At 39.9% G+C, this 22,421-nt stretch overlaps 1 protein-coding gene across 1 annotated transcript in view; it reads right to left on the reverse strand.

Annotated features, from left to right (window-relative positions):
* Positions 1-9,999: 9,999 nt before the first annotated feature.
* Positions 10,000-22,421, reverse strand: part of LOC107592368 (oxysterol-binding protein 2-like) — a 31,712-nt gene continuing 19,290 nt past the window's right edge. Inside the window, exons 2-5 of the mRNA XM_016281869.1 lie at positions 15,326-15,534; positions 14,879-14,920; positions 14,114-14,191; positions 10,000-10,076 (exon numbers count right to left, since the gene is read on the reverse strand). Coding sequence (XP_016137355.1) covers positions 10,000-10,076; positions 14,114-14,191; positions 14,879-14,920; positions 15,326-15,534 — 406 coding nt within the window. The remainder of the gene's footprint in view (positions 10,077-14,113; positions 14,192-14,878; positions 14,921-15,325; positions 15,535-22,421) is intronic.

Genomic DNA, 22,421 nt, shown 5'->3' on the forward strand with positions numbered 1-22,421 from the left:
CACATGGAATCTATCAAGCTCAATTCAATTTATCTACACTGACAAGTACAAAACAACATGGATGCCAGAGCACAAGCTATATACATACTAACACACACACACACACACAATAACCTAAACCTAGGCAATTATAATTGAAAACTTCTGACATGTGAAAGTGTTTGTGTCCGCTCTTTTTTTAGCCATTTTTAGCCCCAAATCAAACAATGGTTTTTAATTCCATGTTGAAAAGAAGACTTTTTCACCTTCCCCCTATACAGCCGTTTCAGGTTCCTATGCTGAAGACTAACAGAGACAATGACTCAGTCTGATAATTGGTAACAGAAAAAGAGTGTACCAGATGAAGAGAATGATCATCTGAAGGGCAGACGGCACACCAGAGACAGGCCTGTCGCAATTATTACATGATCTCCTGACCACAATCGTTTCACGCATCTTTAGATTCCATCACTAGATGCTTCCATCCAAATAACCGAATTTGCCAAACTCAAAAACCAACACACATAAATTTTCTTCTCAGCAAGTGTTGCATTTCAAGCTATGGCCAATATAACATATCAATAGGGCCATATTAAAGGGGTCATATGATGCTTTTTTAAAGATCATTATTTTGTGTATTTGGTGTAACAGAAGCGCTCGCTCGCTCGCTCTCTCTCTCTCGCGCTCTCTCTCTCTCTCACACGCGCGCTCTCTCTCTCTTGCTCGCACACACACACACAATCCGCAAAACTCCGCATTTGAACAGTCAATAGCAAATACTTAAACTAATAACAAAACAGTAGCTGATTCTGAAGCGCCAGATTGTCATAGCAAAGTCAGAATTACCTCCTCTCCTAGCTTCACGAAACGGTCATCCATATTTTGGTTTAAAAAAAATTATTATTTATATTAAACACATTTTTTAAAAATCATAATAATAATAAATTATCTGTGTAGACCCTCTATGACCCCCCCCCCCCCCCCCCCCAGTCTCTAAACTTGAAATCGCATCATATGACCCCTTTAATGTATTTGTTTTGGTTTAAAAAAAATTATTATTTATATTAAACACATTTTTTAAAAATCATAATAATAATAAATTATCTGTGTAGACCCTCTATGACCCCCCCCCCCCAGCTTCTATCCTTCTAATCTTCTACTCAAGTAATACAGTCACGGGGTCAAACTCAAATATGCCCTCATATATAAGCAGAACCATAAATTATCTCATCACAGACTGCATTTTAGCAAAAAGATACCAGAGCAGCACACAGCCGGCACTCTTACAGGATGTCTTCAGGCTGATATGGCAGATCGATCAGTAAAAATGAACAATAATACAATTAAATTGGAATTATTTGTGTTAATAGTTAACAACTAGATCATATTCTGTTAGAAATGAGAGAGAGCGAGTGAGAGAGAGGGAAAGAGAGATGGATGGGTAGAAATGAGTTCTAGAGGAAATACAGATCTAAAAGATACAAAAAGAGGAGAGTCTATATAGGGCTGGACGATATGGCCAAAATTGATATCACAATATATTTCTTCATTTCGGTCGATACGATATAATTCCAATCTCGATATGAACACTATTTATCTGAATTCGAGAGAGACATACTGTAAACAAAACCACTGGAGAAAAAAGAGATTTAATTTATTTAGAAATGCTGCTGGTTTTGATCAGACGTACAGACAGCCTTTCAATCCGATGTGCTGCATGAGACAAAACCACAGGAGCACACGTCTTGAGCATGGCTGGATCCTGCTGTAATCAAGAGTGGATATGGCCCACCGCAGAGACACAATTTCATATCATAGCCCTTTCCTTCTGTAAACATTTAATATGCCATATGCTCTGCTCCTCTCTCTCTTCTTCCACATATTCCACCCACCACACACGTCCACATCCAAATGCAGTGTTTACATTAAGAAAGGGTGAGATTTCACTGTTCACCCTTGTTTATTGGGCACAACAGATCGTTTTTGGCCAGCGGGCAAGAGCAATCGCTGAATTGAGTATTTTGCTGTTCGGGTTGAGATCGGTCCTGTGGGGAGAGGTGGCTAGACACCAGAGCCGTGATGTCACAGATCTGTCCATCTGCCTGCCTGAGTGTTTCCTACACATACAGACTCTCTCCCAGCAGCTTCATCTCCCTCTCGGTCTCTCACTTTCCCCCTCTGCGCCTGCTATATTTCACACCAGGGAGCATTCAAGAGAGAAATCGCTTCTATACATAGAGTTAAATAGTTGGCGTGAGACACACCGGTTTATGGGTGTGTTTGTGCGCGATTGTAAATGTGAGAGAAACAGAGTGGGCAGGGATTTCTGGGAAATTCTTGATGTCGAGACTGGACTGTTCTAGACTGTTCTATGACTCTAGTGCTATCAGGGTAGTCTGAAAAGGGCAAAGGCTACAACATGAAGAGATGATAGATCACAGAGGACATCTGTGCCAACTGCTCAACCATGTGGCAAGAGCAGAGGAAAAATGACTCCAAATAAGCAATAACTAAATAGCAAGGGAGTGGAACAGATTAAAAAGCTCTGCAGTGACACAATGTCATGGACCATACGATAAAGTAATGCATGGATAAGAGAGATACAGATTTGAGAGACATCAGGGAACATAAGAGAAGGCAACATGTTAGTGTTTCCTAAAGTTTACCATTTAAAATAACTGGTTTATATTTTAATATATTAAAACATTATTTATTTATGTGTTGGCAAATCTGAATTTTCACCAGTCATTACTCCAGTCTTCAATGTCACATGATCCTTCAGAAAATCATTCTTATATGCTGATTTACTGTTCAAGAAACATTTCTTAGAATGACTGTTCTGCTTAACGAAATGTCATGTAAATATCTAGTCAGTTGTTTCTCAAATTCAACACTGATAAAATGGAAATCATGCTAGTCTGGCCCCATATGTTTCTTCTCACACAGAACAATCAAAACAGCATCTGTTTGTCACTAGATAACGTGCCAATTTTGCTAGCATTTTATATTGTGATTTTTAAGATAAAGGGCTCTGAGATGAAGAAGTGGAGTGGGCGATCATGCTGAATATTGCAGCCCTGTCTCTCCTATGCCACCACTGACCAGAGAGAAGAAGAATACTTCACGTCATGACCTTTAATGTTTTTAATGACTAGTAAGGGCAGAATTCAGAATGTAAAAATTCTCAAACTGCTTACTGTAGCCATTTCTTTAGCAAATTTGAAGAGGGATTTTCACTGATTTTAAAGGTGCTGACAGGAGAGATAGAGAGATCACAGGTCTTGGGAGGCTGAGATGAAAGCACTTTTTAGTGTTATTTATATACTATTATAATATTTATTAATATTTTGAATGAGCTTTTATTTTTATATTTTATAGTTTTAGTTCAATGTAATTTCGTTATTTGTTTTTGTTATTTTCATTTGTTTATATACAGTGGGGCAAAAAAGTATTTAGTCAGCCACCAATTGTGCAAGTTCTCCCACTTAAAAAGATGAGAGAGGCCTGTAATTTTCATCATAGGTATACCTCAACTATGTATATATATATATGTATATGTATATATATGTATGTATAGTTTAAATGTATTTTTATTTCAGTTTGAGCTATTTTAGTACATTAACGTTGAGATTTTGAAACGTTAACGTTGCCTTGGTAACTAACTGAAATAAAATACATTTTTTAAAGTTTAAGTTAAAAAGTTTAAGTTTTCATTAAGTGAAATGAAGCTGAATAGATATAATTTTATATTATTTCAGCTTCGTTTCAATTAATGAAAACAATAATAGTTTTAATTAACAATAACAACACTGGATGAAAGACAGAGGGAATAAAACAGTTATAATACACCATTCACAAAAGAAGATGACAGGAGGAAAATGAGAGACAAGGAGAGACAGAGTGACAAAGGCAAGAGAAATAAAGAAAGAAAGGCAGGAAGTCCACAAGAGAAAGCGTGGTAATCCCATCTGAGACTGTAGTCTGGGAGTGAATGACTGGACGGCTGGACAGATAAACAGCATGATTCATGTCATACACTGTAACATCACCAAATCATGTCTCTTCATCCTTTTCCCTTCTTTCTTCTCCTTTCCAGACAGTTTTATAATCAATTACGACTGTTGTAGAAACCAGGCTGAGTGTGTTTCCAAGTATACAGAGTCTCTTAACTGTATAGTGAGTCTCCCTGTGGGCTAACACACACACAAAGAGGCTCACACGAAGCAAAAGGCAAAGACTAATAAACAAACACAATGCAGATCAAATCACGCACTTGGAGATTAGAACCCACATACATGTTTCCAGTCTCTTTCTCATACACACACACACACACACAAACCCCATTCAAATCACAATGTAATGCCCAATGGGCAGAACATTAAAAAAGTAAGGGACGAAGGATAGCGGGAGGAGAGATGGATGGAGGTATGAGGAAGAGAGAGATACACCCTCTGTTAGTGTATAGTAAATCAGGTCAGGCTGGAGTGTGTGAGATTATAAAACACACACACACACACACACACACAGAGACATGCGAGATTACACATATGGACTGGGCCTAAGGGGCAGTACAACATATGGAATGTCTCTGAGGTGGCTCCGACCCAGTTAGGAGGGAGGCAACACCGGCAGGGATGGCAGAGCGGTGTCTGCCAAGGGAAAGACATGGGCTCACCAAGAGGGGAACCGTACCGTGGAAGAATACACACATGGGATCACCGTGGGGATCACAACATATGGCACCTAGCCTAGTACAGGGGTTAACTAACAGGCAACTTACAGGTGTTAGGCCTGGCGCCGGACGCTCCGCCACGTCCAGCTGCCGAGGATGATGGAGGGTCTCCAGAGGGTTTGCCTTGTGGGGGAACTGAACTGAAGAGCAGAATAAGCGCACGTAGAGGGGTATGGCGCAGCAAGCGAGACACCGAGCAGTCTCTCTAGTTCACTGGCTACTTGAGGCGAGTACACGAGAGGATACTGGCTCTACACGAAGGCTATAAAACCTAGCAAACATGTTTGGTGTCGCCCAGCCCGCAGCTCTACAAATATCTGTCAGCGAGGCGCCGTGCACCAACGCCCAATGCGAAGCAACACTTCTTGTCAAGTGTGCTCTCAACCCAAGTGGGCACGGCACGCCTTGAGTTTGATACGCCAAGACGATGACATCCACTATCTAGTGGACCAACCTCTGCTTGGTGACAACCTTTCCCTTCTGGTGGCCTCCGTAACAGACGAAGAGCTGCTCTGAGGTCCTAAAGCTCTGTATACAGTCCACGTATAGGACTGTAAAGCGCGAATGGGACAGAGCAAAGCTAGGGCTGGGTCTGCCTCCTCCGAGGGCAGTGCTTGCAGGTTCACCACCTGATCCCTGAACCTTGGGCACATATCCCGGCCAGGGTCTCAGGATAACGTGAGAGTTAGCTGGCCCGAATTCCAGGCACGATTCGTTGACCGAAAATGCATGCAGGTCCCCTACCCTTATGATGAAAGCCAGCGCAGTTAAGAGCACTGTCTTTATCGACAGAGGGTGCTCTTGCCGAAGTGATGGTGTCTACCACCGCCTGGGGTAGATCACCTATGACCTCCATGTCCCATCTAGGGACCACACGTGGAGGTTCCACAGATCTTGACGCAGGTGCCAGAGGGTGCCCTGTCTCTGAGAAAGTAGACCCTTCCTCAGAGGAATGCACCAGGGAGGGTCTGTCGCGAGGAGCATCAGTTCCGGGAACCAGGTCCAGTTGGGCCTGTAAGGTGCAACTAGCAGGACCTGCTCCTCGTCCTCCCTGACTTTGCACAGTGTCTGTGCAAGCAGGCTCACTGGGGGAAATGCATACTTTCCCATCTCGGGACTCGGCTGTGAAGCCAGTGCTGAAGCGGCCTCATATGAAGCAGCCCATGCAGCGTTACTGCAGCTGCGGATGCCATATGCCCCAGGACCCTCTGAAATTTTTCAGTGAGGCTGTTGTCCTGCGCCTGAAAAAATTCAAGCAGTTCAGCATTGACCGAACACGTTCCTCTGTGAGGCGTGCTGTCAGGTTGACCGAGTCCAACTCCATACCAAGAAAAGAGATCCTCTGCATTGGAGAGATTTTGCTCTTTTCCCAGTTGACCTAAAGTCCCAACTGGCTGAGGTGGCTGAGCACCATGTCCCTGTGCTCGCACAACTGATCCCGCAACTGACCCAGGATGAGCCAATCGTCAAGATTGAGAATGCGAACGCCCGTAAGACAGGAGCATCGCTGGTCAGCACGGAGGTGAACTGGATGCCCCTGAACTTGGGGGGGACGCCGTGCAAACTGAATCGCATAGCCGAGTCTGACGGTCCGAATGAGCCAGCGAGACGGACTGGGAAGCGCTAGCCAGGTTCCCAGAAACCGGGCAAGCAGGACCAGAGGGACCACAGACGTACCCATGATGGGGCAACGTAGTGAAGGACAGGGACCCGACTCGGAAGGCATAGCGTCCTGAAGTGGGGTCTGGGTGTTCGGTGCAACCCCTACCTGGCTCCACAGTTGGGCAGGGGGCACGGGAGAAGGCTCCTTGTCCCAGGCCTTGATGCCCGCTGGCGATAGTAGAGGGGGATGAGGCTGGCCAGGCATAGCATTACTCAACATCATCCGTGCCCTCTCTGAACCCAGAGATGGCAGAAACTGCTCTTTTTTTGATGGTTTGGGATGGTTTCGGCGGAACAAAAAGAAAAGGAAACAAAGGATTCTCCACCCGGCCCTTCTCTGGGGGAGGGAGTGGTGCGGTCACCATCTCCCGAAGAGCTGTCCCATCCACCTCTGGGTTGCCTGTCTCAGGGCTGCTTACACTTGGGATTGCCTCGTAACCCCTGGCCGCCCTACCATCGAGGGTAGTGAGGGAGGAGGAGGCCCCAAACCGTTTTCGGTTTTCGGTTTTCACTCGGCAGCCCCACAGCTTGCAACGTGCTAGAGGAGTGGGGGGCCCACGGAGAGTCCCTCGGCGGGTTTACCCCCACTGTAACCCTCAGGCTACCCTGACTATTCACTGAAGTAACCCTCTTCTGTAGAACAGAAAATCGACTATGACGGCATGACTAATCCACAAAGGCTGCCTCAGCATGTTCAAGGCCCAAACACGAGATGCAGCGATCGTGACTGTCATCCGGCGCCAGGTAACGACCGCATCCAGAAACACATGGGTGGAATGACATCTTTAAAAAGACACAATGTCACACCCCTGTCTTGCTCTTTTAGGGAAATTAGCTCTTTCAGAAGTGCTGAAGCGCAAAGGGGAACCACCACTGCAGCACCGACACACCAACACCAGGCATTGAAGAAGCCTCTTCCCCAGAGCGCTCGTTGACTCGTCAGAATTCCTCTCAGACGAAAAGACAGAGCAGAACAATAGAACCGCTCAGCTCCAAAGCGAAAAGCTGAGTATGCATTGCACCCGCTGCCTAATTATACTCGCGCTGCGATCAGCGGCAGCTGGATGCAATCATCGCATGCCAATGTGCATTGGCTCATTTAGTTTACACTCGAAGTAGATTGGTCTCTCGAAGTGAGATCCCAATTTGTCGGTCACCGACATGACTCGGAGTGACCGACTGAAAGGGACCTATGCGGTTGCTGAGGTGTTCTGGGTGACTGACAGCATGCCATGCAGTTTTTAAGGTGTTATAGGTGGTTTACAGCATGTTGCCATGCAGTGACAAAGTGTTCTGGGTGGTTGTTACTGGCCCAAATCCCAAAAAAACCAAGTCTTTATTTCTGTGGTCGGTTGCAAAATGCTTGGACTAGTCTTACAACTAATCTGTCATCTGTCATCTAATTTATTTCTTTAAGTCTGGACATAACTTCTTACACATCAGTTATACAGAACCACAGATTGGTGTAATCTGACTCTGAAAAGTAAGTGTAATTACCTCTTGAATAACCGCTAGTTGGTCAGACTAGTTCTTAAAGGGTTAGTTCACCCAAAAATTTAAATTAGGCTGTGTTTTACTCACCCCCGAGGCATCCAAGGTGTATATGACTTTCTTCTTTCAGACGAATCCAGTCAAAACGTAATAATCACTTGAATCTAGCTTGCGCTCACTGTTTTAAACAGAAGCAGTTCCGGGGGAATGATGTATGAGGTCGGCTTTGAGCATGCGCCGCTCAGATGTGACGCACGCGGAAACGCAGGGGAGAGATCAAAACAAAACAACGGTCAAGAATTAGAAGTATAAAACGAGGATTTGTAAAGAAGAATGTCAGAGGATTTCAATATAAGCCAAGAGGAGACTGGTTTTCCTTTGCTAAAGTAAGGAAACTTTGCTTCCTTTGATCCTGTAAACAAACGTTAGTTTTCACAAGACTCACCAGCGCATGCGCAACGCTGACCTCATACGTCATGCTCCCGGAACTGCTTCTGTGTACAACTGTTGGCACAAGCTACATTAAAGTGATTATTACGTTTTGAATATGGATATTTTTCTTACAAAAACGCATCGATTCACTATAGAAGGCCTTTGTCCCCCCCTCTCCAGGACCAGAATTGCTCATCCCTGGTCTAACAGCTATTGTGGTCATACTCTTGTGGTCAGGTATGGCCTGCCACCTGCTGGCTTTTTCATGATATTACACTATAAACCACATGTTTACACAAAGCAGATGACAAACAGGTTTAGTGGGTGATGACTTATTAATCTGGCATATGCTTGTATCTGAAGAAACGTACAAAGCCTTCAAGCTACACATTTATCATATGTGTTCTCTGGGGTATAATCCCATGACCTTGGCATTGGCAAATTAGTATTTCAGTCTATGCAGGATCTCAATGCAGGATCACATCACCATGACACCCCCTCCTACCATCCTGAGAACCAGGATCAGCCACTGTCAGAGTGACTCAGACAATGTGTGAAAGCAAACAGAGTGAGCTGGGTCTGCTGGGACTCTGATGCAGAGAGAGAAAGAGAGTGACAGACAGGAGGAGAATGCAGATAAAAATACTGGTGTAAAAATAATTAGGCTGTGTTTTACTCACCCCCGAGGCATCCAAGGTGTATATGACTTTCTTCTTTCAGACGAATCCAGTCAAAACGTAATAATCACTTGAATCTAGCTTGGGCTCACTGTTTTAACCAGAAGCGGTTCCGGGGGAATGATGTATGAGGTCGGCTTTGAGCATGCGCCGCTCAGATGTGACGCACGCGGAAACGCAGGGGAGAGATCAAAACAAAACAACGGTCAAGAATTAGAAGTATAAAACGAGGATTTGTAAAGAAGAATGTCAGAGGATTTCAATATAAGCCAAGAGGAGACTGGTTTTCCTTTGCTAAAGTAAGGAAACTTTGCTTCCTTTGATCCTGTAAACAAACGTTAGTTTTCACAAGACTCACCAGCGCATGCGCAACGCTGACCTCATACGTCATGCTCCCGGAACTGCTTCTGTGTACAACTGTTGGCACAAGCTACATTAAAGTGATTATTACGTTTTGAATATGGATATTTTTCTTACAAAAACGCATCGATTCACTATAGAAGGCCTTTGTCCCCCCCTCTCCAGGACCAGAATTGCTCATCCCTGGTCTAACAGCTATTGTGGTCATACTCTTGTGGTCAGGTATGGCCTGCCACCTGCTGGCTTTTTCATGATATTACACTATAAACCACATGTTTACACAAAGCAGATGACAAACAGGTTTAGTGGGTGATGACTTATTAATCTGGCATATGCTTGTATCTGAAGAAACGTACAAAGCCTTCAAGCTACACATTTATCATATGTGTTCTCTGGGGTATAATCCCATGACCTTGGCATTGGCAAATTAGTATTTCAGTCTATGCAGGATCTCAATGCAGGATCACATCACCATGACACCCCCTCCTACCATCCTGAGAACCAGGATCAGCCACTGTCAGAGTGACTCAGACAATGTGTGAAAGCAAACAGAGTGAGCTGGGTCTGCTGGGACTCTGATGCAGAGAGAGAAAGAGAGTGACAGACAGGAGGAGAATGCAGATAAAAATACTGGTGTAAAAATAGATACTGTTCTGAGCGGGGCTTTTAGAGCTCATAGAGTTGATCTAAAAGCTTGAGATCAATGATCTGAGTCTTACCCACTTCTCTGTGTCTCTTACTTCCTTCAGGAGATCACACTCTGACATCATCATATACCAGCACAGCTCAGGCTGACAAAGGCAACCACATGTTTTCAAGGCAAAATCTTGTCTAGACCAAATCACGTTCGAATAGAATATTTCTGAGATCTTTCGGTTCCTGTTTAGTAGTATCTTATTATTTGAATCTTAATCTTGATTTTTACATGAGCAGTTCAGAAGGTCATCAATATTTGTGATATAATATAATACAGACAAAAACATGTATCATGGTTTCCTCAAAAATAATAAGCAGCATAGCTGTTTTCAACATTGATTATAATAAGAAATGTTTCTTAAGTGCCAAATCAGCATATTAGAATGATTTCTGAAGGATCATGTGACACAGAAGACTGGAGTAATGGCTGCTGAAAATTCAGCTTTGCCATCAGAGTAGTAACTTACATTTTATTCCTAAATTATTATAAATATATTACAATGGAAAATGGTTCCTTTAAATTCTAATATTTTACAATATTACTGTTTTTGTTGAATTTCTTAAAAAATAAATTGCAGACCCCAAACTTCTGAATGGTAGAATATATATATATATATATATATATATATATACATTAATTGTGTAATGTATTATGGAATTATGTTAGCTGTATGATCTATATGTGGTCTTTATTGTAAGGGTCTACAGTTAATTGTGAGGACTGCCATCATACTTCTCAAATGTAAATTAATTTCATTTCATGAAATGTCAAAGTTGGTGGAAGCTGGGGATGTTTCAGGGTGATTTTACTTGTGGTTAATTTTTAATGTTCTGAACATGATTCATTACTGATCATTTATGCTAATACATGGCACACAGATATTATAGGAATGAATCATTCCAGTTCGAGAGTTCAGGTGGACTGACCACAAACACACATAACATCATCAGCATTCTGTCTGCCATTCAACTCCACAGAGGAATAAATCTTTCATTTATGCTGACACACATACCACTCGCATAGACAGAACACACAGAATGTGACAGCTCCACAAAAATAGAAAGCTTGGTTTGTTTGTGTGTGAGAGGAAAGAGTGGGCAGCTGGAATGGAATGAAGAGAGTGGGCTGGAGCACAGCCAGGGTTTCATATGGACCAGAGTCGGACATACAAGAGAGATTAGAGAGAGAAATAAAAAAGAGCTCTGTTGTCATGTGAGTGCTGGGTAGGTTCTCATGAGAACTGAAATCACGTGCCAAAATGAGCACACCTGCCCCCTTGTGGTGAACCTATTAAAAGCAGAAACTTTTTTCCCACTTACATGATGATGAATACAAATTTTAGCAATATATCTTTGTGTAAAACAAAATAAAAAAATTTGAAAAATAAAATAAAAATTATGAAAACATATAATATGTATTATAAATTATTTTTATCTATTTTTAACTGTCAGTTATAAATTTATAAACACGCCAAGTACTGTACAATGGCATGTACAACACACAAATAACTGAATAAATAACTAAACAAAAAGTTAATCAATTCAACACTCATTCGTGTTCATAAAATACAGCAAAGCATTCTTTCAGTGTTAAAGTACATGCATGGTTAACGTCTGGTGGTATGAGTACATAAAACACAAGTTCTACCCAAAAGCAGAAGCCATCTGCTTCAGGAGCTCACAGAGCAATGACAGCTGTGTATGTCACAGGAGATGAGCGCTTCGGCTCTCAAATATAGGACAGCGCTGTAACATGGCGAACGTGCTGACCCACTCTGACCTCTGAGTACTGCCAAAGAACTAAAAGACAATGCACTGAGTGATTCATACAGCTTTCTATGATAACATTTAGGGCTTGACTTAAGAGTTTAATTGAAGTATTAGGGAGCCCTGGAACAAGAGTGATTATTTTCTTTGCAGATTTTTAATTAAAAGGAAGTGACCATGTATCTTTAAACACATGCAGCAACAGCTTAGCTGAATGAATGACCAAATAGTGCCTTGTCTTTCAAAAAAAAAAGAGCTGCAAAAAAAATCAGGCACTGGCTACATTGACCGCAATACGAATAATACCTAAGATTCTCAAAATTATTAAATTAATATTGCCATTTGCATTTGAGGTTGTTGATTAATGAATGTTGTCTTCACATTGTTTATATCTAACTCTCAGTTTGAAAGTAGTAAATAGCTGGAGTCTTGCAGTCCATGTAAACATGTCCTCTAGAGGCCATAACTGGAATCCCAAAATTTGAATAGCACTGTTACATAAACATAAGCAATAAAATCTTGCTCCATGCAGTCCTGAAACCCCATCTCATCAAGCCTGGTTCAACATTCAGTTAATGAGAAGCATGACGAGATCTACAGTATGATTAAGGCCAAAGACTAATACCATCCATTTGACAGCTCACTTTTCAGGTCAAAGGCATCTTTAGTGGAAAGAGAGATTTGACCTCTCAGAAGCAATGCAGTGATCCACAGCAGTTACTGCAAACTAAACAATCCACAAAAACCATGTTTGAGCAAGTCCAGTCCAAATGCAATCATTCCAGGGCTCAACAAAAAGGACCGCTTGAACAGCCTGAGACAGTTTCACGCCAGATGACAGAGCTATATACTGACCCATTGTGCCAACGCTGGATTCTCAGTAAGCTAAATTATATTCAGATTTCAATATTTGGGTTTCTTTGATATATTGAACATTGTTAAATTCTGATCATTTAAATACATTACTATAGATCCCCAGTGAAGACCTTGTCTCTTAGATGGCCACCGGGACAAGACCACAGGAACCAGTTGAGTCCTCTGCACAATGTGACTTTGCTGCAGCCTGGAACTGAACTGCTGGTTTCATCTGGCCAGAGGAGAACTGGCCCCCCGACTGAGCCTGGTTTCTCCCAAGGTTTTTTGGGAGCCTGATGGAGTTTTGTCACCGATGGAGTTTTGGTTCCTTGTCGCTGTCGCCTCTGGCTTGCTTAGTTGGGGACACTTAATTTCCAGCGATATCGTCAATTTGATTGCACAGATACTATTTAAACTGAACTGAGCTGGATGATGACATCACTGAATTCAATGATGAACTGCATTTAACTGTAAATTAAGTGTTTACTATTGTCATTTTGCATTATTGACACACTGTTTTCCTATTTAATGCTGTAAAGTTGCTTTGACACAATCTGTATTGTTAAAAGCGCTATATAAATAAAGGTGACTTGACTTGACATTATCAGGGTAATGTTATCCAGGTGTTTTGTCAAATCTGTTTTTTGTTTGTTTGTTTTGTTTTGGAATTTAGAATAGGCTTAAAATGGTAAATCATTGTACGCCATTGTTTCTTCAGACAACGTGCATCCATGAGTTCATATCTGTCATGGATACATTATAGCTGGTTAATTACCAGTTCTTATTGCTTAATTTCATTAGATTTATTTTTTTTCTTACATTTTTTATTATTTATTATTCAAACCTTTAGTTAATTAAAAACATATTTTTTAAAATAAAAATACACTTTTTGTGGTGGGGCCAGTGAAAATCTAATGACTAATTGTTGAGCCCTGCATTTTCCTGCAAACACTGAACTACACACCAGCCCTGCAAACATGATGCAAAGCCTCTGTAAAAAGCCCAGTCAGCTTACCAGACTGATAACAGTGTTTTAGTGGGGCTGTGGGGCCATTGTCTAAAAGTACAGACATTTTCCATTCAAAACCTTGTTGTCAGTTCTAAGCAGAGAGAAAACATGGATCCAGATGAACATTTCTAAACCGTTCCAGTTACAAAGTAACACTTTCAATCACATGACAAGATGCCATCTTGCCAAAATGGCAAATGAGTGTCCTCATTTGCTATAAAAGGAACTTTAAAATGACCTATTGTTGCCAGGAAACTTCACATAAATGTTCGTTGAAGACTAATGTGATATGTTGTTTATAGATGAATCAATGTGCCAATTAATTTTATGGACAATCAATTTAAAAGCCCAAAATAAAATGTTGTCAAATCAGTGTTGCAACGATCAATTTCAGCTTAAAAGCACAAAATTTATAAAAGCAAATATCTATGTTCAGAGTCTTTCCGCTCTTACCGGACTGATCGTTCATCATACGGATGGCTTTGGCCTTGGCCAGCTCCAGTGCTGTGACCCATCTCTGCCTCTCCACCTCTGTGCTGGTGTAAAGTTGCTTTGACACAATCTGTATTGTTAAAAGCGCTATATAAATAAAGGTGACTTGACTTGACATTATCAGGGTAATGTTATCCAGGTGTTTTGTCAAATCTGTTTTTTGTTTGTTTGTTTTGTTTTGGAATTTAGAATAGGCTTAAAATGGTAAATCATTGTACGCCATTGTTTCTTCAGACAACGTGCATCCATGAGTTCATATCTGTCATGGATACATTATAGCTGGTTAATTACCAGTTCTTATTGCTTAATTTCATTAGATTTATTTTTTTTCTTACATTTTTTATTATTTATTATTCAAACCTTTAGTTAATTAAAAACATATTTTTTAAAATAAAAATACACTTTTTGTGGTGGGGCCAGTGAAAATCTAATGACTAATTGTTGAGCCCTGCATTTATGTCATGGATACATTATAGCTGGTTAATTACCAGTTCTTATTGCTTAATTTCATTAGATTTATTTATTTTTTCTTTTTACATTTTTTATTATTCAAACCTTTAGTTAATTAAAAACATATTTTTTTAAATAAAAATACCCTTTTTGTGGTGGGGCCAGTGAAAATCTAATGACTAATTGTTGAGCCCTGCATTTTCCTGCAAACACTGAACTACACACCAGCCCTGCAAACATGATGCAAAGCCTCTGTAAAAAGCCCAGTCAGCTTACCAGACTGATAACAGTGTTTTAGTGGGGCTGTGGGGCCATTGTCTAAAAGTACAGACATTTTCCATTCAAAACCTTGTTGTCAGTTCTAAGCAGAGAGAAAACATGGATCCAGATGAACATTTCTAAACCGTTCCAGTTACAAAGTAACACTTTCAATCACATGACAAGATGCCATCTTGCCAAAATGGCAAATGAGTGTCCTCATTTGCTATAAAAGGAACTTTAAAATGACCTATTGTTGCCAGGAAACTTCACATAAATGTTCGTTGAAGACTGATGTGATATGTTGTTTATAGATGAATCAATGTGCCAATTAATTTTATGGACAATCAATTTAAAAGCCCAAAATAAAATGTTGTCAAATCAGTGTTGCAACGATCAATTTCAGCTTAAAAGCACAAAATTTATAAAAGCAAATATCTATGTTCAGAGTCTTTCCGCTCTTACCGGACTGATCGTTCATCATACGGATGGCTTTGGCCTTGGCCAGCTCCAGTGCTGTGACCCATCTCTGCCTCTCCACCTCTGTGCTGGCTTTCAGATGGTAAGTGCGCCCCCCACTGCTCAGAACAATATTGCAGGCGTCTTCGGTGTCGATGTGCGCTGTGGCCAGGTTGATGGTGCCGCGACACGTATGGGCCATCTCTGCCTGCGTCCTGTCAAGAGTGATGAAGACAGAAGGAGCAACCAAAACATGGAGGGCAGGAAATGAGAGGGAGGTGTTAGTACATGATAACAAAAAGACACGCAAGAGAAAGAAAACAAAAATCACAGAAGGAGAGACACAGAGAGCAATGAGTAGAGGAGAGAGAAAGATAAGGTGATTATTAATATTGTTAAATCATTATTTCAAATGTCCAGTTTGTCAAACCTTGACAAAAGATCCCACAATGTATAACTTTAGTTTTCGGTATGATATAAGTATATACACAAGATGCAGGATAGCTGTACTGTGAATGAAGTCATATCTAGAGTGAATGACACATCAGTCACGTGAAAGATAAGAAACACTGAGCACCCGTGAACGTTACATTACTACACACAGCTGCATGAGTGGGCAGAGAATGGAGGTTAACATGGCTATTGTGTGTCAGCTGGCTAAAACAACAACACTCAAACAAATCAGCCAGTGTCACAGCCAGAGAGAGAGAAAGAACAGAGTGTGATGTAAATCCTGACAGAGAGATCAAGAAGAGAACTTACAGTACCCACTATCAAACAGCAAAGAAACTATACTGAGGCTTATCCTTATGGAAACATTTCTCAAACAAACAAAAGAGAAATATGCAGAACAATAAATGCAAGACTAGCTGTGTTTAATTATCTCTACAGGCACTTTTTTTTCTACAACACCCCTGAACTCATAAAGGCTTCATAAGGATCTCCTTTATTGACAAACTAATGGATCATTGGAGAAGATCAATCAGCCTACAGCATGCCATTTTAAGATTATCAGCATCCACAAACATTTTGATCACAGAAAAAATTATTGTTTTTAATTCAATTAACTTGAGTAAAAAGGTAGCTGACAAATAAGATTCAGTTCATTTAAACTGACAAATAGATGTTTTAAAGTACAAATATTCCTCTCTATATTAATGTCTTGATTAAAATGATCTCATAAATACTGCATGTTTACTACATGAATGTAAAAAAAATGTTAGAAATCACATCAACCCATATTGTGGAAGTATATGAACACACAGAAAGAATGATAGTCAAAACTATGGATAGAACGATAAATAGATAGAATGATAAATACAGCGACAGACAGACAGACAGACAGACAGACGGATAGATGGATAGATAGTGTTTGGTTGAAAGTGTGTGGTTGACAATGGCTGGTTGTTTAGTGTGTGAAATATTTCAGGCCTGAAAGGATAGCACAGCCTTGTTAGAAATCACATCAACCCATATTGTGGAAGTATATGAACACACAGAAAGAATGATAGTCAAAACTATGGATAGAACGATAAATAGATAGAATGATAAATACAGCGACAGACAGACAGACGGATAGATGGATAGATAGTGTTTGGTTGAAAGTGTGTGGTTGACAATGGCTGGTTGTTTAGTGTGTGAAATATTTCAGGCCTGAAAGGATAGCACAGCCTCTTGCGAGTCTGTCAGGACATTCTAAGGAGCTCTGATGTAAACAAGCCTTGAGCAGGGGCCTAACAAATGCCTAAATCCTCACACAAACACAGCCCAAGAAAGACAGAGACAAAGAATAAAGACAGATTCCTAACTCAGCTGCTTCTGAAACACAAATTCAAACTCTGTCACGCCACTGAGGCTTTGCTCAAAAAAGGATGGAAATGGGACAGTAAAAGGCATGAAGGGGCAGAGAGAAGCCAAAAAGTGGGGACTCACAGAGAGCCAGAACCTTGTCTCTGTGTGTTACTGCTCTGGTTACCCAGTAGCCTATCTGTAGCACATTTCTAATGGAATGTCAAAGCGCTGACCTCTCAGAGAAACTGTGAGAAGCATTCCACTCATTCAGAGCCGGTCAGACATCTCTGACACAGATATACACTGTGTTTGTGGGAATTAATGTGTCTGTTATTAATGTGAAACGTGTGTGTGTTATATGGTGGAATGCTAGATATCAATAAAATGTTAAAAATACAAACGTCTTTCTTCTGAACTGTTCTCATAAGCTGCACGCAAAAGAAAACATACAGCACAACCATGTTAGTCTAATTCACAAACAAATTATTCATATAAGGCAGTTATTTATAGAGAATCAAAAACATGATCAGTATGATTTTTTTCTCAAACCAGTTAAGCGCAAATTCACCCACAGACAATTCTAAAGATTTCACTGGTCATGTCAATAAAAGCGTCACTTCATTGGTTATGTCAATCAAATAGGCAATTAGCCTACACAATGCTGAAACAAATACTAACCTTTAATCTTAACCTGCATCCTAACCTTAACCTTAGTGTTTGGTAGTACATCCTGATAGATAGCATTACTGTTTGTCGTGAGATCCATCTTTCTGAACTTTTCTTGACAGGTGGCTGTGTGAGTTGAATTGGCTGTGGGATGGGATTTGTGCTTAAGTGGTTTGGAAAGAAAGAAAAATCATACATTACCAGTGCAGTCTAATTCAAGAGCAAATGACTTTTTTGAGTGGTTCTTTTAAGGAAAAACTCAAAAACACTCACAAGTTACCAGTTTAAATCAGTCTGACAATTTTTTCACTGAATGAGCCTGACTGAATCAGTCAAGAGTGGTTACCGAGTTAACATCTGACTAGTGTTGGGGGTAACACATTACAAGTAATGCAAGTTACTTGTGAAATGGCCTTTACAGCTGCTAAAAATATAACTTTTGGGTTTAATGTTATTAAAATACATAAGCAAGCCCAGCTCAGGTGACAAAAACTAATGCAAAACTAACATAATGCATTACTTTCCATAAAAAGTAACAAAGTAATGCAATTAGTTACTTTTTTTATGGAGTAACGCAATATTGTAATGCAATACTTTTAAAAGTAACTTTCCCCAACACTGCATCTGACTCATTTATACTTCAAGTTATCATTACTTTCAGTGACGTCAATCTTAAAATAAAACTTTTGTGTACTTAAAGTTTGTGAAATTTAAATCTGTATGATTACCGACTGGTTGTTCATATGACTTCAAAAACACAGTTTGTTAAATTATTGCCAAGTGCATGAAACCATTGTTTAAACCAAGTTTAAAAACCACAATTGTACATCTTCTTCTAAAAATGAATGCAGCATGTTTTAGGGCAGTTCATGGTAATAATACCAATTAATGTTTTATTCTGTCTACGTTTGCACCTAGCAAGTTGTTTCCATTTAGAATAATCATTTTAGTCTACTTTGAAACTGAAAAATCTGTGTGAGAAAGGGGATAAAAAAAATATCCCTGCATAATAGGAAACCTGAATAAGAAAAAAGTGATTCTCTTTTTCCAGATACAGGACACAATAGTCTCCCTACTGTCCAACGTCTGCTGGCTACATTTATCAGGCTTTCTGGGGGCTGATGGTCCGACAGTCAAGCAAACCAAATAATTGGCTGAATCCAAACTCAGGTGACCGAGTCACTAGGGGGAGGGAGAGATGCACATTCAGCTCAGAGACCAACCACATTGACTCCATCACAAAAAAAACAACAACCTCTAGAGCTTAGATTGTAAACTCAAACCGTACCAAAGCAACAGCAGACAGGAGAAAGAGAGAAAGTTCGGGGGAGGAGGTATGGAGGGGTAAAAGCAAAGATCTTAAATTAGCTTCACCCACCCTGCAGGGGACAGACTGGACGCAAATGGTTGTAAGTGGGTCAGAACTGAGAACACGAAGCCAGGGTAACGAACTACCATGTGGAGCAAAAAGACAGAGAGAGAGAGAGAGAGAGATGTCATTAAAACCTGCTTAGAGAGAGAGAGAGAGGTAGGGAAAGAAGCAGAGAGAAGACTGAGAAAGAAAAAGGTATGGGAAAGTGAGGCAATGACAAAAATAAATATCAGATGAGAGATAAGAGACTTTATTCAAAAAGAAAACATTCATAAAAATCAGAAGAGAGGAAAAAAGGGTGTGCTATTGCTGTAAGAGTCAGAAGAAGAAAAATTCACCCACTTAGTCCCAGATATGATGTTTTTAAACATAATTTAAGTTAAATATTTAAATTATATTTTTAAAAATTTAATTTTGAGTGGCTACCAGGATATTCTAGGTGGTTTCTTGAGCATTGCTAGGGTTGCATCCCCCATTCTCAATTTCAATGTACACTACTATTCAAAAGTCAGTTTATGAAACCTACGTTTATTTGATACAGAATACAGTAAAAAAAAATACAGCAAAAATAAATATATATATATATATATATATATATATACAGTAAAAACAGTAATATTGTGAAATAATATTACAATTTAAATATCTCATTTCTATTTTAATATATTTTGAAATGTAATTTGTTTCTGCCGATTTTTTAGCAGCTACTCCTGTCTTCAGTGTCACATGATCCTGCAGAAATCATTCTAATATGTTGCTGAAACATTTCTTATTTGATTATCAATATGAAAACAGCTCAATGTTGAAAACAGTCGTTCTGTGATGAATATAAAATCCAAAAGAACAATATTTACTTGAAATACAAATTTTTTGTAACTTTATAAATGTTTTACTGTCACTTTTGATCAATTTGATGCATACGTACACAATAAAAAATGTTCTTTTAAACAAATCTTACTGACCATATTCTGAGTGGCCGAAAGAGCAGCAGCTCCTACCTTTCTAGTTGTAACTTGGCTTGCTAAAGTGTCATATTTACTTGAGGGGAACACATTAGCACTATCACTTATTGTTTAGAAAATAAATTCTTTATATCTCTATATACTACATAGTACATACTACTACTATCCCTCTATTTGATTTTTTTTGTTTTGTTTTCCAAGTTCTAACACTATTGCGGCACACTCCCAATCTCATACTAACCCCTGGAGAGCAGGAGAGGGGTTGCTCTGCAGTGCTCATAAAACATACCTACTGCAAAAACCATATTCTCACATGCAAGAGAGAAACACACTCAGGAATGACTGATGATTACTCAAACTGTGAAATGTATTTAGAGTCCAAAAATAACTGTAGGAAGTGTGCAAGTGTCAGTGAACACATCATGCAAAGAGTTTGAATGACATTCCAAAACACCCTTTGCTCAGTTAACCTCCCGTAAACCCTTGAGGGACACAACCTCCTTTCAGATCATGTGACCGCATTCTTCTCAGCAGAATGGAGTGTAATCACTCATAGCAAAATAAAGTTAAGCGTTGTCTAAGAGATGCCCTAAAAACAGAAAATTGGGCTAATATGATAATACGATTCATTTTCATCTCATGGCCTAAGTCAGTATAATAATATTGTTTTGCCTGTTTTTAAAGTTGGAATGTAATGGAAATTCACCCTATCTAAATGGATCTTAACAGTCTTATTCTGAACAATTCATATGCATCTTTTTTTTTAAATTAAAATCTCATAACTCGATCTTCCAGTGAAACGTCAGACTTCTCCCTGGTGATATATGCAGGACTTCTCCAATGATTTAGTCCACTTAGACCCGCCATTTTCTCACAATCGACTACAAGACAAGTTCATGTTAGGATCTGCCTCTATTCAATCAACAACCAAGTCAATTGTGTCCCATGCAACATTTATTAATTTCTTCCATTTTTACCCGGCTGTACATCACAAAATGGACATTTTTCCTTTTTTTGATAATCACTCAGATGTACGTCATGGAAGATTTGGAAGAAACTATCAGTCGCTACTTCCGTTACATTGCAAATTTAAAGAAAATACACCTTGCATCTTTTTAATGAAATCAAGCATTAAAACACTATAATGTACACAAGAAAATATACATAACCAATAAGTGTTCAGCTAGAAAAACAATGTACAGTTTAAATTAGAAAGCACAATCTACTACTAGATTTTTTTGTAGTAGTGTTAGCTTATGTACAAGTCACCACAACAATGCTAAGGTGTCCAGGGCATTGCTATGCGGTTGCAAAGGTGTTCAGAGTTGTTTAAGCACATTTCTATGTGGTTGCTAGGGCATTCTAGTCTAGGGTGTTCTAAGACGTTGCCAGGGTGTTTCTAAGGTCTAAGCAAACACCATTAACTATGTGCTTCCAATAACATCCTAATAAAAAAAAATACAGATACTGACAATCAGATCCAGGCAGGTTCACTGGCTTTCCCTCTTTTACTAATACATTCTTCATTAACTAACTAAAACAGATTACCATTAAAACTGATTGCAATAAGCACATTAGACATTAAATACAGGAGAAAAGTCTGTTAAGAAATCAAATATGGATATAGAGGGAACCAGGCAGAGAGGACATGTTTAAGAAGAAAAACACAGAAGGGGAAGATATGTGACTCATCCCAAGTAGGAGAAGGAGGGGGGGGGGGGGGGGGGGGGGGGGATGAATGAACACAGTGTGATTTATGATTCCAGGCTGCATCACAAGTCAGATTTATGGATTGATTTTATTCAAAAGTTTGCATCCAGCTCCTTCTGCTTCATGATACATCATGCTGGCATTAGGTGAGAAAATGGAATCAAGTGTCTATTCATCTATTCAGCATAAAATCTAAACCACAGAAGAATCTTCAGTTAAATATGACATTCCACAGATGCTTTTCATACGAAACAACTTAAGCTCATTTAAATTTGTTTTAAAGTGCCTTGCTGAAAGTTACAATAAGATTCTTAGTGCAGCTTGCCAGCTCACAGATTGCTCCTACATACCCTCACGATACTGCGTTGTAGCACCAGTGAGTTCAGTTTTGCCCCATGGTTCTTTTTAATTGGATATTTTATCCGACATGCACAGATGAGCTACTTCATTTATCAACTGACACACACAGATGTAATGGCATAATCCCTGGAAGACCCCACTTACCAAGCCATACACCCCACTCTGAAGCATGTAATCTCTCTCGAGGACGAGAGGGTTCCTTCTTGCCAACATATTATTAGCAGGAGAAAGCTTCATTTGA

Source organism: Sinocyclocheilus grahami, unplaced genomic scaffold (genome assembly GCF_001515645.1).
Source record: "Sinocyclocheilus grahami isolate Dianchi unplaced genomic scaffold, SAMN03320097.WGS_v1.1 scaffold152.1, whole genome shotgun sequence".
Classification (NCBI taxonomy): Eukaryota; Metazoa; Chordata; class Actinopteri; order Cypriniformes; family Cyprinidae; genus Sinocyclocheilus; species Sinocyclocheilus grahami.